General features: G+C 39.8%; 1 protein-coding gene across 1 annotated transcript in view; it reads left to right on the top strand.

The window, feature by feature from the left end:
- The window catches only part of LOC109936088 (Wnt ligand secretion mediator), a 137,562-nt gene that overhangs the window by 856 nt on the left and 120,477 nt on the right, over positions 1-16,229 (top strand). Inside the window, exons 2-7 of the mRNA XM_048602081.1 lie at positions 1,496-1,620; positions 2,630-2,791; positions 6,146-6,282; positions 7,007-7,175; positions 11,198-11,295; positions 12,244-12,307. Coding sequence (XP_048458038.1) covers positions 1,496-1,620; positions 2,630-2,791; positions 6,146-6,282; positions 7,007-7,175; positions 11,198-11,295; positions 12,244-12,307 — 755 coding nt within the window. The remainder of the gene's footprint in view (positions 1-1,495; positions 1,621-2,629; positions 2,792-6,145; positions 6,283-7,006; positions 7,176-11,197; positions 11,296-12,243; positions 12,308-16,229) is intronic.

The raw sequence follows: 16,229 nt of genomic DNA, 5'->3' as shown, positions 1-16,229 counted from the left end.
GGCCTAGACCCTTCATCAGAAAAAGGTCTAGGCCCGAAACGTCAGCCTCTCTGGTCCTATGATGCTGCTTGGTCTGCTGTGTTCATCCAGCCCTGCACCTTGTTGTCTCGGATTCTCCAGCATCTGCAGTTCCTACTATCCCTGATTCAGTAATATAACCTTGATATTTGGAATAATTGTTACAAATGCTATTTAAAATAATCTCAGTCATAAATTATTTTCTGTTTCAATTACTAGGCTCAGCCTTCAAAGCATTTGACTTAATAGGTCACGTTGTAATAGCAGATTAAAGTATACTATTAGACTGTCCGAGACAAATTTTGTTACTGTTTTGAATTTTGATAAATCCAACTGACGACTTAACAACAGGATCTACATCTCACCCTGAAAATTTTTAACTCCCTTACATTTTCTGGCTAGAAGGTCCCGATGCTGCCTGGCCTGCTGTGTTCCTCCAGCTACACACTGTTATCTCTGACTCCAGCATTGGCAGTTCTTACTGTCTCAAAGAAATGTTATCGTTGGCGTCTGTAGCTGAACTAAAAAGACTAGTAGTCTCTGCCCTTTTAGGAGCAATGTCTTCGAGGTGAAGGCAATCTGGCAAGGCTATCAGATTAGTGAGTTTTGCAACCTCTTGACATTTGTTAATTTGTTGTACATTGGCCTCTCAACTATTCAATAAGAGTATGACCGATCTTCTTTCACAACGCCACTTTCCAAACCAATCCCCAGAAATTTTAACAGTCAGCCTTTGAGTAGATTTGAGTGTTTGCCGCCTTTTAGGAAAGTGAGAAAAGTTCATAACCTTCTGTGTGAAAGAATGTCTGTCCCTTTCCACTATAAATGACCAACCCCTAATCCATAGACTCCGCCTCAAAGTTCTAAACTATACAGTCAGAGGAAGCTGTGTCTCGGCATCTGTAATTGTCCAGTCCTCTAAGAATCTTGTATTTCAGGGAAATTACTTCATTGATGTAATTCCTTCTAAACTCCAGAATAAAAACTTGATCTATGCAATGTACATTTATTCTACCCTATAGGCTGTTGTTGACAATGGTGCTATTGGAGAAAAGGAGGTATTTGTTGGGATTGATAATTTTTTGTTTACAACTGTGTATTTTCACATCAATTATAGCATCAAATGCAAGATGCTTGCACCACTACACAGAAAGCTGAAGACCCTTCTCTCCCTTTTGGTTAAGTCCTAAACATATCTAGATGCTCCATCTTTTGGACCATTCTGAGATGTGCAAGCAAACTTCAAAGAACACTGGTGACTTAAGACAAAAATCCTAATTAGATGTTCTGCACAGGCAATCACTGGTGGACTTATAAAGACTGCTATTAAATTGGCAAGTGCTTTCAAGAAAAGATATTTACCCCTGCATTTTTGTTGTTCTTGCTATGTCGTAGTTGCTTCCCTGTATGTAGAGAAGGAGTTATTTCCAAAAATAACTAGCAAGTACTAAAATTGCTTTTTATTTTCGGTCTTCAGGCGAGGGAGCTGTGGTGACACTGGATGTTACACTTGGCTATCGTGATGACCGCTTTAGTGAATGGACAGAAATGGCCCATTCATTTGAAAGCCGGAAGCTGAATTGTAACTTCTCATCTCCAAAAGTATGTACTAGCTTATTTCTCTAGTATGTCATTAATACAATATGCATAGAAGATCCATTGTTTAAAGCTCTGCATTATTTAATTAGTGTTATTATTGCTTATGAATGTGCAAACCAAATTATGCATTGGATTCCATTTATGAACCAGTTATACAATGCCCCACTGAAGTTGATGAATATGAGGTGAAGGGATTCGAGGTTTTAATTCTTGATCTGTCCTGAGTTAGTTGTTCTTGGTCAGAATGGCAGTCAGGCAGTACAACTAAAAGTATGGAGGGAGCTAAATATAGGGAAAAGTCAGCCAAAGTTTCTATTCATGCTTTTATCCAGTTACCACCCTGCAATATTTACTGGTCTGGATGTTGTGTTGAGGCCAGGACTGTGAAATCTCCTACAGTTCATTGGTCCACTGGTGTGCCTTTTGAGTTCTTAGATTTGCTGGGTGCAACTTCACAGGCACTATACGTATATCCTCACTGGGTCGAATGCACGCGCTCTTCACGTTTGATCCTCACGACTCATGAAAACGTTATTTTCCCATGGCAAATATCACAGTTCAGGCTAATACAAAAATATCATCATAAACATTAGAAGGTGGGTGCTTTAAAGTATTTATCGTAAACCCCAAGCCACTCCATTTCAAGATCATGTTCATTGAGGTCAACTTTTGCACTTGGTTGATATTGCCCAAGAGCCAACCAACTTTGTATAAATCTGAGATCAGTTTAAGAGAAACGTCTCGAGATATCAATTAAAAATAAAATCAGGATTCTTGCTGCTGAGTCATATGGATTGGGGTTGGGTCAGCATTGTGCTGCTGAAGTTTTGTGTCAGTTTCACAAATGAAGAGTGTTCTTTTTAATGTCCGTGAAACTACATTGCAGCCCCAGTTGGTATTATGGGGACAGGCAGGAAAAAGTCTAATCTTGTGTTAAACTGTCCAGTTACTTTGATGTGAAGTATAATAAATTCTAATTTTGTACAATTCTATTATTTCTTGTCCTGAACAGCATCATGATAGTCAGGGTCAACTCTATGATTGTGATCTGCTTCCCTTCATGGAGCTGGGGAGTGTGGCACATAAATATTACCTGATTAACATTCGACTTCCTGTCAATGAGAAGAAGAATATCAACATGAAAATTGGAAAGCTCAAGGATCTCAGGCTGGTGGTAATGTCATTGATATCATTACTATTCTGTCGTGGTATTCAATCATCCTTATCATAGTCAATATAATGAATTTATGACTTGTATGTAAGTGAGGTTTGTGTTCAGAAGGCCTGCAATGCACATTTCTAGAATAACTTCATAGGTGCATTGCATGAAGGCTGCCAGTACCAAAGAACATTTAAGTAAGAGCATGATTAGGCTATTTCAGCTGCTTAAACCTGCCTGCTATTCAATAATGTCATGTCTACTAATAGTTCCATTAATAATGAATTCTAGCACTTTCCAAGTGTTAGATGTTAGGGGAGGCAATGGCCAAGTGGTATTTTCACTGGACTGTTAATCCCGAGACCCAGATAAAGTTATGGGGACCCAGGTTCAAATCCCATCACAGCAAATAGTGGAATTTGAATTCAATTAAAAAAATCTGGAATTAAGAATCTAACGATGACCGTGAATCCTTTGTTGGAAAAAAACCCACCTGGTTCACTAATGTCATTTAGGGAAGGAAACTGTCATCCTTACCTGGTCTGGCCTAAATGTGACTCCAGACCCACAGCAATGTGGTTGACTCTGGGCAATTAGGGGTGGGCAATAAATGCTGACCTAGCCAGTGATGTTCTCATCCCGTGAATGAATTTTAAAAAAAAAAACTGGTGTGTAATGGCTGTTGGTCTTCCTCGTTTCTTGTGCAGAAGAGTTCAGAAAAGACTTATAAGGATATTGCCAGGGTTGGAGGGTTTGAGCTACGGGGAGAGACTGAATAGGCTGGGGCTAATTTCTCTAGAGCATCAGAGACTGAGGGGTGATCTTATAGAAGTTTATAAAATCATGAGGAGCATGGTTGGGTGATTGGCCAAGGTCTTTTCCCCATGGGAGGGGAGTTCAAAACTAGAGGGCATAGGTTTAAAATGAGAAGGGAAAGAGTTAAAAGGGACCTGAAGGACAGCTTTTTCACACAGAGGGTGGTGCAAGTATGGAACAAGCTGCCAGAGGAAGTGGTGGAGGCTGGTACAATTACAACATTTAAAAGGCATTTGGATGGGTACATGAATAGGAAGGGTTTAGAGGGATATGGGCCAAACGCTGAAAAATAAGCCTAGATTAATTTAGGATATCTAGTTGGCATGGACGAGTTGGATCAAAAGATCTGTTTCCATGCTGTACATCTCTATGACTGTACCAAGAAAAAAATGCTACGTTGTCATTTTCTGATCCACAGGGATCTTTCCAAAGTACAGGAAAATTTTGAAAGATTGCAATGAATGCAGTCATTTTCTCTGCCAGCACTTCCTTTTTAATACTGTAGTATACACACCATCTGACCCAGGAGGCTTGTCAGCTATTTGCTCCATCAGTTTTCTGTAGTATTATTCCTCTTTGTGATTGTTTTAAGTTCTGCTTTCCCTTTTGTGTCCCTTGATTTTTTTTCCCCTCATTATTCTTGGCATACTTCTTGTGTCTTCATCAAATATGCACAAAATATTTGCTCAATGCCTTGTTTTTTCTTTTTAATTCCCCAGACTTAACTAAGGGATAAATGTCTACTTTTAGCCAGTCTCTTTCTTTTTAATTCACTAGTAGAAGCACTTGGTTTTTTTTTCTATTTCCATTTTTAGCCTAATTCAAATTTCTCCCTCTCAAATTCTTTTAATCATCCTTTGCTGGTTTCCAAAATTTTTCCAATCTTCTGGCTTACTGCTGATCTTTAGAGCATTATATGACTTTTCTTTCAATTGGATACTGTCTTTAACTGCCTTAGATAAGCAGCATTGGTGAGTCATTCTTTCCTCCCTTGAATATATTGTTTTTGTTTTAAAACAATTCCTTTTAAATGTCTGCATATCAATACTCTTGCCTTGTTTTGAACCTAATTTCCTGGTCCACTGTAGCTAACTCTGTATCCATACCTTTGTAATTGCCTTTAAGATACTGGTTTCAGATCCAGTTTTTTGCATTCAAACTGATGTAATGATTACTTTGCCCATAGGATCCTTTCACAGTGAGATCATGGCATTTAGAAGAATGAGAGGTGATCTTATTGAATCAGATCTTGGGAGGACAGGGTGGATGTCGGGAGGATGTTTACATTTGTCAGCCAGGACTAAAATTAGAGGATGTAGTCTTAAAAATAAGAGGCTTACCTTTTAAGGCAATGAGGAGATTTTATTCTTAGGGTTGTTAGCGTGGAATTCTCTTCCTCAGAAGGTAGTGAGACTGATCTTTAATTGTTGGTTTTCGGTAACAGAGTTATGGTGTACATTCAGGAAAGTTGAATTGAGACCACAACCAGATCAACCAATATCTTATTGAATGGCGAAGCAGGCTATTTTAGCCTAAGTTTCTATAAACTACTCCCATCTCTTTCACAGATTACCAGGTCTAAAATTGCCTGTTTCCCAGTTGGTTCTGTAATGTATTATTCTAAAACTGTCTGATATACACCTTAGCCTTCAAGATACGTTTAACAATTTGATCCACCCTATCTGTTTGAAGATTTAAAACCATGCACCACTGTTGCAATACAAGCCCGTTATGTAAACTGCTTTCACCAGTGACTTATTTCCCTTGCAGTTGCCTATCTCCAGCCAACCTAATTTTATAATTTGATCTTGCAAGCCAAGGAAATTTCCTCCCAGGGTGTTGTTTATTTATTAACACAACCACCTTTTTTCTTTTTCTGAAAGAACAAATATTCATGACTATTTAATTGCCAGCCTTGGTCACTTAGCCAATACAGAAATGTGGCTAAAATCATTCCTCTGTCAGAACTTGTGGCCTCTGGTAGGAATCACCAATTGAACAAGCTGGGACTTTTCTTTCTAGAAAGAGGAAAGGGGACTTAATAGATGCCTTCCAAAATCTTAAAGGGTTTGATAGATAAATGTGCTTCCACTTGTTGGGGCTAGGGGGTAGGACGTAACTGAGATAGTCACTAAACTCCAATGAAATCAGAACAAACTTCATTGCTGAGAGAGGGGATCGAATGTGAAACCTGCTAGCATAAAGAATTGTTTAAGTAAATTAACTGAATGCATAGAAAGATAAATAATACAAAGATAAAGGAATTGTTCTGCATATGGAGTGAAGAAGTTGATGGGAAGCTAGTGTGGAATATGAACATTGCAATCTACCACTTGGGCTGAATGGCCTGCTTCTATCTTGTTACATATAATGTACCATTATCCAGTAATTGAACGGAGGGTATTTTGAGCCTGACTGGTTGGTGTTATGCTAAATTTAATGCCATATGTAGTCTGGAGAAGTTCTGAGAAGCTTAATTAAAATTTTGTTTGTTATCAACCTGTCGTTTTGCTTTATTTAAACTAATCTTTAACAATTTGTTTCTTTATGCAGGGAATCCATCAGAATGGGGGATTCACAAGGGTCTGGTTTGCAATGAAAACCTTTCTTACTCCAAGTATTCTTATCATTATGATCTGGTATTGGAGACGTATTACAATGATGACTAGGCCCCCTGTTCTTTTAGAGAAGTAAGTCCAGTACTGAAGGAGCTCTGCGGGCTGGCTAATATGTTTATTTTTAGTAGTTTTATTTGCTGCTTTTCATGCTGACTGTTCATAGCAGCTGTTTTACTGTAGTTGTCCTCCAACTGTTGTAAAATGTGACTCACTTTGCACTTCTTCTGTGGCCCTTAGCAAATGTGCTTCGCATCTGTTTGGGCTCTCATTTGCAATTGGTTAGTGTCAGAGGTGGGATTAAATATTCAGATAACTAAAAAGTGTTCCAAAAATGGAAACTAAAAAATTAAGTTGTTGAAAATATTTGCTTCAGGAGCTCAATTGGTAGGTGTGCCTCTGGAAACGTTTGAAGTAATGCCATTTTTAGTATGCTAATATGTGGAAAAATAGTCAATTGGAGTAAAGTGTTTAATGTACTATCTGGGCACAGTGTGACACAAAGTAAGGTAATTTTCTTTTTCACCAAGATTCAAATCTGCAGATGAACTGTTTTTGCTGGAAAGTTGTGATAAGCGGTGGAAGGATTTTTTTCAAAAGCTACTAAAATGGATAGTTATATACACAAACATCATTGATTTTGTTTTTAATAGTGAAGTTTTGAAAATGGGTGGGGATTGAAGCACTTCTGTATTGGGAATGCAAGCAGGCATTCATCCATTTTTAGCTTTCTAAACAATTTTATGAAATGCTTTTGCTGAAGTAGAATTTTTAAAAGTTGTTCATATTTTATTTACAGAGTAATCTTTGCACTTGGAATTTCAATGACCTTTATAAATATCCCAGTGGAATGGTTTTCCATTGGATTTGACTGGACGTGGATGCTGCTGTTTGGTGACATTCGACAGGGAATCTTCTATGCGATGTTGCTGTCATTTTGGATTATCTTCTGTGGAGAGCACCTTATGGTTAGTTTTCTGTGAAGTACACTTGCTCAGCTTCAAAAGTTGCCTAGTTATTTATTTTTATCTCCAATTCAAACAGAGACTGACTATTTTAGAGACATGTTTATCCAAGGGGAGGAGTTTTTACATTCGACTTCAAAACTTGGAGGCAAGAAATTTGCAGGATATAGTTTGCCATATACCATTTTGAACAGAGCCGATAAGCAAAGGTTGTCCTGGATACATTATACCCATAGGACCGTAAAAAATTGGTACAGGAATAGCCTTTCAACCATTTGCACCTGCTCCATTGTTCAATAGGATCATGACTTAACTGATATTCCTTACATTCATTTTCCTGTCTTCCCAGTAACCCTTGATGCCCCTACTGATCAAGAATCAATCTTTCTCAGCCTTGAATATACATAAGGACTCTGCTACCCTCTGTAGCAAGTGTTTCCAAAGATACTCGAGCCTCCGAAGAAATTCCTCCTCATCTCAGTCTTAAATTGGCATCCCTTTATTCTGAGACTATGCTGTCTGAGATTCTGCCATGAGGGGCCTCTCGGCATTTAGCCTGTTAAGCGCCTTAAGAATCCTGTGTCTCAATGAGATTACCTCTCATTCTTCTAAACTTCATTGAATAGAGTGAAATGGCTTTCCTCATAAGACAATCCCTGAATACCAGGGATCATCCCAGTGAGCATTCTCTGAACTGCCTGCAATGAAATGATATCTTTTCTTAAAAAAGGGGACCAAAACTGCTCTCAGTACTCCAGATGTGGTTTCACCAGCACCATGTACAGTCGCAGTAAGACTTCCCTACTTTTATACCCTAACCCCTTTGAAATAAGGGCCAATGTGCACAGGTACCTTGCTTTGGATTGCAGCTTTTCTCCATTTAAATAATACTCTGTTCTTTTGTTCTCCCTTCCTAAATGAACAAACTTTGCATTTTCTGGCATTATATTCCACTTGCCAAACTTTTACCTACTTTCTTAGCCCATCAATATTTTAAGATATGTCAAAATAAGTCACCTATTCGTTTTGGGAAATCTCTAGGTTATGCTTTGAGTTTAGCAGTTGGGAAGTCATGTTAAGGTTGTACAGGACATTGGTGAGGCCTCTTCTAGAATACGGGGTCAAATTCTGGTCACCCAGTTATAGGAAAGATATTATTAAGCTGGAGAGGGTTCAAAAGAGATTTACCAGGATGTTGCCAGGTATGGAAGGTTTGAATTATAATTAGGCTGGGACTTTTTTCACTGGAGTGTAGGAGATTTAAGAGGCAACCATATAGAAGTTTATAAAATAATGAGAGGTATAGATAGAGTTAATGGTAGTTGTCCTTTCCCTAGGATTGGGGGATTTCAAGCTTACGGGGCACATTCTTAAGATAAGAGTAGAGAGATTTTAAAAAAGACATGAGGGGCAAATTTTTTACACAGGGTGGTTTGCATGTGGAATAAGCTTTCTGAGGAAGTGGTGGATATGGGTACAATTAGAACATTTAAAAGACATTTGGATAAGTACATGAGTTGGAAAGGTTTGGAGGGATAGTGACCAGGAGCAGGCAGGTGGGGCTAGTTTAGTTTGGGATTACACTTGGCATGGCCTGGTTGGACCGAAAGGTCTGTTTCCATGCTGTACAACTCTATGACTCTATGCCTGAGAAACTTATGGAATTGGGATGCTGTTGGAACTGGTATAATTGATTGTACTGGCTAAGGGAGGAGAACAAATTAGCTGGTAACTCTTCGACTTTGTTGGATAGAGAACCCAACTTACACATTCAAGTCAATTGCTGAGAGGGGCAACTTCTTGCCTTTTATGACAACCCAGCCTATGGAAGTCTTAGTGTTCTTCAGTGCTAAAACAAACCCTAAGCAAGTGTGCATAAACTGTTACCCAGGATGGGAGGCGTGGTTTACTTTTCATCTTTGTCACAGCAGGTGTTTAAAGTTAATGAATTTTAATTATAACTAATGCAGTTGTTGTCTGTGGTGTTAAAATGTTGCTCAAAGGAATTGTCAATCTTGTGAGATTGAGCAAATTGGTTAAACTGTTATAGGATTAGGTATTGGTCAGTTCTGAATGTAAGGCACAGGAACCATTTGCAGGAGTGTCTGGTGCTTCTGAACATGAGTTCATTGGACAAAACCAAAGTTGCTGGAAAAGCTCAGCAGGTCTGGCAGCATCTGTGAAGGAAAAAAGCAGTTAACATCTCCGGTCCAGTGACCATTCCTCAGAACTGGTTGAATTCATGGGGATTGCTTGGCTGTTAACTTTTTTGTTTCCATTTTAGATTTGTTTCATGGTGATGGATTTGTAGAATGTAATTTTTTTTTCCTTTCTTACCTCATTCACTGGATGAGGGGTGTCGCTGGTTAAGCAGCATTTATTATCCATCCCTAATTGCCCAGAGGGCAGTTCAGATTCAACCACATTGATGTGGGTCTGGAGTCACATGTAGGCCAGACCAAGTAAGGATGGCCATTTCCTTCCCTAAAGGACATTAGCGAACAAGATGGGTTTTTCCGACAAAGGATTCACGGTCATCGTTAGATTCTTAATTCCAGATATTTATTGAATTCAAATTCCACCATCTGTCTTGGTGGGATTCGAACACAGGTCCCCAGAATGTTATCTGAGTCTCTGAATTAACAATCCAGCGATAATACCATTGGGCCAACGCCGCCCCCACTTTTAGAGCCTCACTTCCCTCCTGAGCATTCAGCAAAATTTATATTTTGTAATAATTGATTCAAAAGCAATGGTTGAAGTCTGAAGTCCACAGTTTATTATAATGACAGGCTTATAGGTTTTGCTAACTGGGCACAGTATTATCTGATAAATAGGTTCTTAAATACAATTTGGAACTTCAGTGAATCAACTGTCTGTAGTGCATTACTAATGTTGTTGTGGGAGGAAAATTACACTTTATCAATAACAAAATCAACAGCTTCCTCCTTTTTCCACTTATGGTTCTCTTTCCCTGTTTCTTTTTCTTTTGATTCCTTATCTCAGGAATGGCTAAGTGAATGTCACTGCGGGGAAGATGCAAAGATAGTTACATTGCTGTAGGAGGATGCCGTTAAACTGATATTTCACACAATTGTTCTGTAAAACTGTCCTTTGTTTTGACCTGTAAGTTGACAATATTGAAGAGCACAGGTGTTTCAATGAAATTAATGAGGTTAGTTATTAAGTGCATTGTTGGATGAAAGGGAGAGCTTCACTCAAAATTTAGCTGCTCTATATGAACTTAAAGTACATGATGTATGTTCTAGATCCTTTGCCTTGAGCATAAATATACTATTTTAACATTTATCTGTTTCTCCTTGGGTATCAGACTGTCTCACTGCTGCAAAATTCATCATCTGGATTTTGAATCATGCAGACATGTGTATGAAAGTAGAATAAACAAAGTCCAAGAATCATTACATTTTAAAGGATGTACATTTTCACAGTGGCTGTATGTCCAGAGTTTTGTTGCAACTCCAATCTTGTACTATCTGCACAAAAGAAAGCAGACCAATTAGCTTTGTGTTGGCTAATTTTAAATGTGGTGCCAGTGAGAGGGGATTATGGGGCTAGAGGTTGGGGAGTAGTGAGTTTTTTACTCCTGTTTAATTTCAAAGACTTGACCTGTGGTGTTACCATTCTGTAGGTATCAAGAGCCTTCTGATACTTAGCCTAGTGGTTAATTTCAGTGCTGACCCCAAAGCATTAACAGGTTATTTGTCAATTGGAACCTTTGAATGCAAACATGGATATCTTCTAAGAGGATTTTGAGAATGTAATTCACTGGCTAACTTTTATTTTAAATTCCACAACCCCAGGATAAATTAGAATCCCAGCAGAGTTTGGATAACTCCGTGCAGCTTGGAAATTAAACCCAGAATCTGTTAGGTTTCTTGACACAATGTTACTTTGGACCATTGAGAAATTCCTATTTCTTGTTGAAAGTCTTGAGTTTTTCATTTCGGTAGTCGGATTAATTTCTTGTTAATGTGTACCATCATTGCATTGTGTTCTGTCCCTAGGACCAGAATGAGCGGAATCGACTGTCTGTTTACCTGAAGCAAATTGTGCCAATTGGTTTTGGTTCCTTCTGCCTCTTCATTTTTGACCTTTGTGAGAGGTAAATATTTGTTACACATTCAGTGAGTGGTTCAGTTTTCTGCAGCCACTGACATGGATTTTATGACCATTCTAGCTCTCTCTGCTTGGCACATGTATCATTACTGATTGGACAGAGATGATAGAATGAGGTACCCTGTGCTGATTTTGTGTATTTAATCACTCCATGAAATGTAATCTTTGTTAATTTTGGATGGATAAAGAAGTAGGTACTAAAGATTCAGGACTTTGCACAATCGACTTTGGCACATTTTACTGGAGATTTTGTGGCCCATTTCATTTTCCAGTACAGTTAGTATTCCAGTGGCGACTGGTAAAGTCCCAGGGATATGAAAGCTTATATGTACCACTTGTTAAAAAAATTCTCCATTGTTTGCTGTTCACCAAACTTCCTGAGTGTTAAGGAAGGTCTGTGCAACTGAGCAGTGAGTTAACAGCCTGAAAATATGATATTACGTAAGGGCATTGATTAACATGGAATCCATCACGAGTATTGGATTCCTTGAGCTGTGAGCACTGCTTTCTACTGGCAACATTGAGAAACCAACAGCCAAGACTGGTTGCTATGTAATTGGATACCTAACCCAGCCATTTTTGCATCTTGCCACCAGAACTAGGCTGACTGTTAGCTTTTTTTTTGCTATGGTGTATCCTCCTGCTCCCTCTTGCACTTGCTCGCTCGGCCTCCGTGTCATGTGTTTGCTCACTCCACCTTGGTTGCTCTGTTTCTGCATGCGTGTGAATGTGTGTCTGTCTCTCACTCTCCTGGAGATTCTGGAGCAAACATTCTAAAATAATTGCATAATCTTTCCCCAAGCTGCATATTAAAACCAAAATATGCCAAGCATGTCTACAATAGCTTTCTCTTTACAGTTAAATGTTATGTTTCAAGTACAGAATTTTCTTTCCTCACAAACTTGTCCTCAAGTTTTTTTTAATCCTCTCACAGGGGTGTGCAACTGACCAACCCATTCTACAGTATTTGGGCCACTGATGTTGGTACTGAATTGGCTGTATCCTTTTTATTGTGAATTTCTCATCAGAAACTTTATATCCATGCAGGGCAAGAAATTGAAGTAATTTATTATATGAAGTGTGTAGGCCAGACTGCTCCCTCTATCGTTAAGAAGGGTATCAAGTTTGATCGCTCTGTTGATATTAAATAGTTTCTCATTAGGCTAACAATGCTCATGCAAATTAAGGAGAACAAAATCACCCATTGCTGTTGACTGGATCTTGGATCAGTTTGGAAAGCTTTTATAGGTTGGTAATAGAACTGTGTTTCTAGCCTGGGCAATGTGGTTGCTCATTGCATCTAAAACTAGCAATGGTAATGGTCTCTGCCAGCAACTGCATTGTTTATGATGCAGCTGCCTCTGGAGATGTTGATGAAAAGCACTTCAGGTCAATCTCAAAATAGTCTCAGAAAATAGCAGGGGCACTTGTTTATTTCACAATGCTGAGCTAATTGCTCAATTAGAGTTCACCTCCTTGCTTCTAAAGCCTCTGAGCTGGAGTGTGAGATGTATGCATTTGCTGTAAAAATATTTGGAAGCGTATGCTTTTTCTGCCTCTTGTGTGCACTAGAGATAAGCTACAGTGATTAATTCCAGTTCTTTTGAACACAGGCAATATTCTCAGTGAATCATGCTGGGAGATTTTGAAAGAAGAGTCAGTTTCAGCTCAGCCCCAAAGCAATTAATTGCAATATTTCACTTGCTTCAACACTTTCAGCAACAAAGTTGATTGTTGAAAGAAAGCTCAACTTTTGTTTTACAAAGTGATTTCTGTCTTCCTCTGCAGAATCGGCTGACTTTTTGCTGGTTATGGGTGTCCATTATTTTTAAATCCAACTGTCAACTGGCTTCATTGGTAGTGCTGTCTCCGCCGGAGTTGAGAGTTCAAATCCACCTCTAGGACTCCAGCACAAAATCAAGGCAGACAGTTGTGTAGTTTTGGAGAAAGTGGTGTCCTGTTGGAGATGCCATCTTTAGAGGAGCTGTTAAACCAAGGGCTATTCTAATCTCTTATGTGGATGTAACAAATCCATGGGGCAATTTTAAGGAAAACCCTCATATTGTTAATAATACTTTATACAGAAACAGATTATCTGGTCATTGTCACAGCACTGTTTGTGGCAGCTTGCTGTGTGCACATTAGTTGCCAGTTTTCTTATATTAGAACAGGTGACTGCATTTCACAACAAAACTTCATTGGCCGTAAAGTTCGTTTGGATGACTTATGCTCAGGGAAGACATTAGAAGTGCAAGTTTTTTTTCCTCCTTATAGCACATGTTTATTGGAACTGAGCTGACACCTGGTATGTTTCAGGGTATTGTGCCTTTTCCAGGAGGAAACTATGGAAAGATTTCAGGAACAGGAATCTCTCCATTTTTAAAAAAAAAATCCTCATTCCTGTGTACTGTGGGAAATTTATTTATTTTCTGGTAAGTCAGGTCTTTGGATATTGATTCCTTTACATCTTTAAGTCCCAGGATTATTCAACGTCAAAAACCTGTGTTTTATATATAATGTCTTTTAGTATTTTAATGTGATAAACCATTTCTAGGTGCCTCAAAGGAGTGTATAGCACAATTTAACTTGACTCACATGTTATCTACCCTCAAACAACCCTAAAGCTTAGTTGAAGATGTAGGTTTTAAGGATGATTTTAGAGCAGAAAAGAGAAGTGGAGAGTTTTAGGGGAGAAAGTTTCAGCGTTTATGACACAGCCACCAACTGTGGAACAATTATAATTGGGGATGTTTAAGAGGCAAGAATTGGAGAAGTACAGATGCCTGGGCAAGTTAAAAGCTTGGGAAGATTAAAGATGGAAAGAATGAGGCTATGGAAAAATTTGAAAATAAGGAGAATTTTATAATCCAGGAGCTGTTTGACTAACTGTTTGGGCGGCACGGTGGCTCAGTGGCTAGCACTGCTGCCTCACAGTGCCAGGGACCCGGGTTCAATTCCAGCCTTGGGCGACTGTCTGTGTTGAGTTTGCACATTCTCCCCGTGTATGCGTGGGTTTCCTCCGGGTGCTCCGGTTTCCTCCCACAGTCCAAAGATATGCAAGTTAGGTGGATTGGCCATGCTAAATTGCCCAAAGTGTCTGGGGATGTGTGGGCTAGGTGGATTAGCCTTGGAAAAGTACAGGGTTACAGGGATAGGGTAGGGGTCTGGGTGGGATGCTCTTCAAAGGGGCAATGTAGAGTTGATGGACAGAATGGCCTGCTTCCACACTGTAGGGATTCTATGATTCTAAGAGCAAGAGTAGGTATGTAAGTACAGGGGTAATGGATGATCAGGACTAAATGCAAGTAAGAACTTGGATAGCAGAATTCTTTGGATGACTAAGTATTATAGACAGATTGTTGGATACTGGCATGAGTCTGTTGGAATAAGGAGATCGGGAGGTCAAAAAGCACGCAAGAGGGTTTTGTCGGTAGATGATTTTGGGCAGGGTAGATTCAGAAGATGTTCTGTCTTATCTGGTCTTGGTGATGGCCTGGATATATGCCAGAAATTCACCATGCAGACAGATGACACCAAGCTTGGGTACTGTTTAGAGAGTTCCCAGGGCGAAAGAGATGACTCAGTCTCTAGGGAATTGAGTTTGTGGCAGGTTTGTGCTAAATTCTCTATTGCATCCTATGAAATTAGTTTAACTGGGATATGAAGGGGAAGGTCTTCTAGATTCTAGCACCTCCGATGCATATCTGCTACATGTCAGTTAGGGCAGGATTGGACTTGACAATAATAGTCCATTTTACAGAAATTACATTTCCTGTCAACACAAAAGGAATGGCTGCTTGACAGTACCAAATAGGACTTGTTTGAAGCTAAGCTTTCAAAGAAGTCTCTACCTTCACAAGGAAGGGGAACGTTGAAGGGGACAGGTGGAGGCATGCAAAATATTTAACAGATTCTGTTTTCTTTGAACAAAGAAAATGGAGAATTAAAAAGTCATCTGCAGTATACCCTATGGGGTTAAACATGTCTAGACTGCTGACATCTAATTCCAAATGCTTAGTAAATATTTCAATTGGGCGTTTCACTGTAATTTGCCTTTGGCCTGTGCAAACTCTCTTTCATGCCCTTAATGATTCATCCGCAGCAACTGGTCTGCAAGAAAATGATTTGTAGGTAGAATTGCTTTATAAAAAGTTATTTTGCATTCTACAACATTTCAGTCATTGTCTAATTCTAGGGCAGAGATCACTGCCCTTTGGTAAAAAAAGGATGTTAGAGACAACAAGGTGCACGGCTGGATGAACACAGCAGGCCAAGCAGCATCATAGGAGCAGAAAGGCTGACGTTTCGGGCCTAAACCCTTCATCAGAAAAGGGGGAGGGGAAGGGGGCTCTGAAATAAATAGGGAGAGAGTGGGAGGCGGATAGAAGATGGATGGTGGAGAGGAAACAAACAGGTCGAAGAGGCGGGGATGGAGCCAGTAAAGGTGAGTGTAGGTGGGGAGTTAGGGAGGGAATAGGTCAGTCCAGGGAGGACGGACAGGTCAAGGGGGCGGGATGAGGTTAGTAGGTAGGAGATGGGGGTGCGGCTTGAGGTGGGAGGAGGGGATAGGTGGGAGGAAGAACAGGTTAGGGAGGCGGGGACGAGCTGGACTGGTTTTGGGATGCGGTAGGGGGAGGGGAGATTTTGAAACTTGTGAAATCCACATTGATACTATTGGGCTGCAGGGTTCCCAAGCGGAATATGAGTTGCTGTTCCTGCGACCTTCGGGTGGCATCGTTGTGGCACTGCAGGAGGCCCAGGATGGACATGTCGTCTGAGGAATGGGAGGGGGAGTTGAAATGGTTCGCGACTGGGAGGTGCAGTTGTTTATTGCGAACCGAGCGTAGGTGTTCTGCAAAGCGGTCCCCGAGCCTCCGCTTGGTTTCCCCGATGTAGAGGAGGCCACAACGGGTACAGCGG

This window comes from Rhincodon typus, chromosome 10 (genome assembly GCF_021869965.1).
Source record: "Rhincodon typus isolate 14 chromosome 10, sRhiTyp1.1, whole genome shotgun sequence".
NCBI lineage: Eukaryota > Metazoa > Chordata > Chondrichthyes > Orectolobiformes > Rhincodontidae > Rhincodon > Rhincodon typus.
The sequence above is the reverse complement of the archived record's forward strand: the minus strand, read 5'-3'. Positions and strand labels throughout refer to the sequence as shown.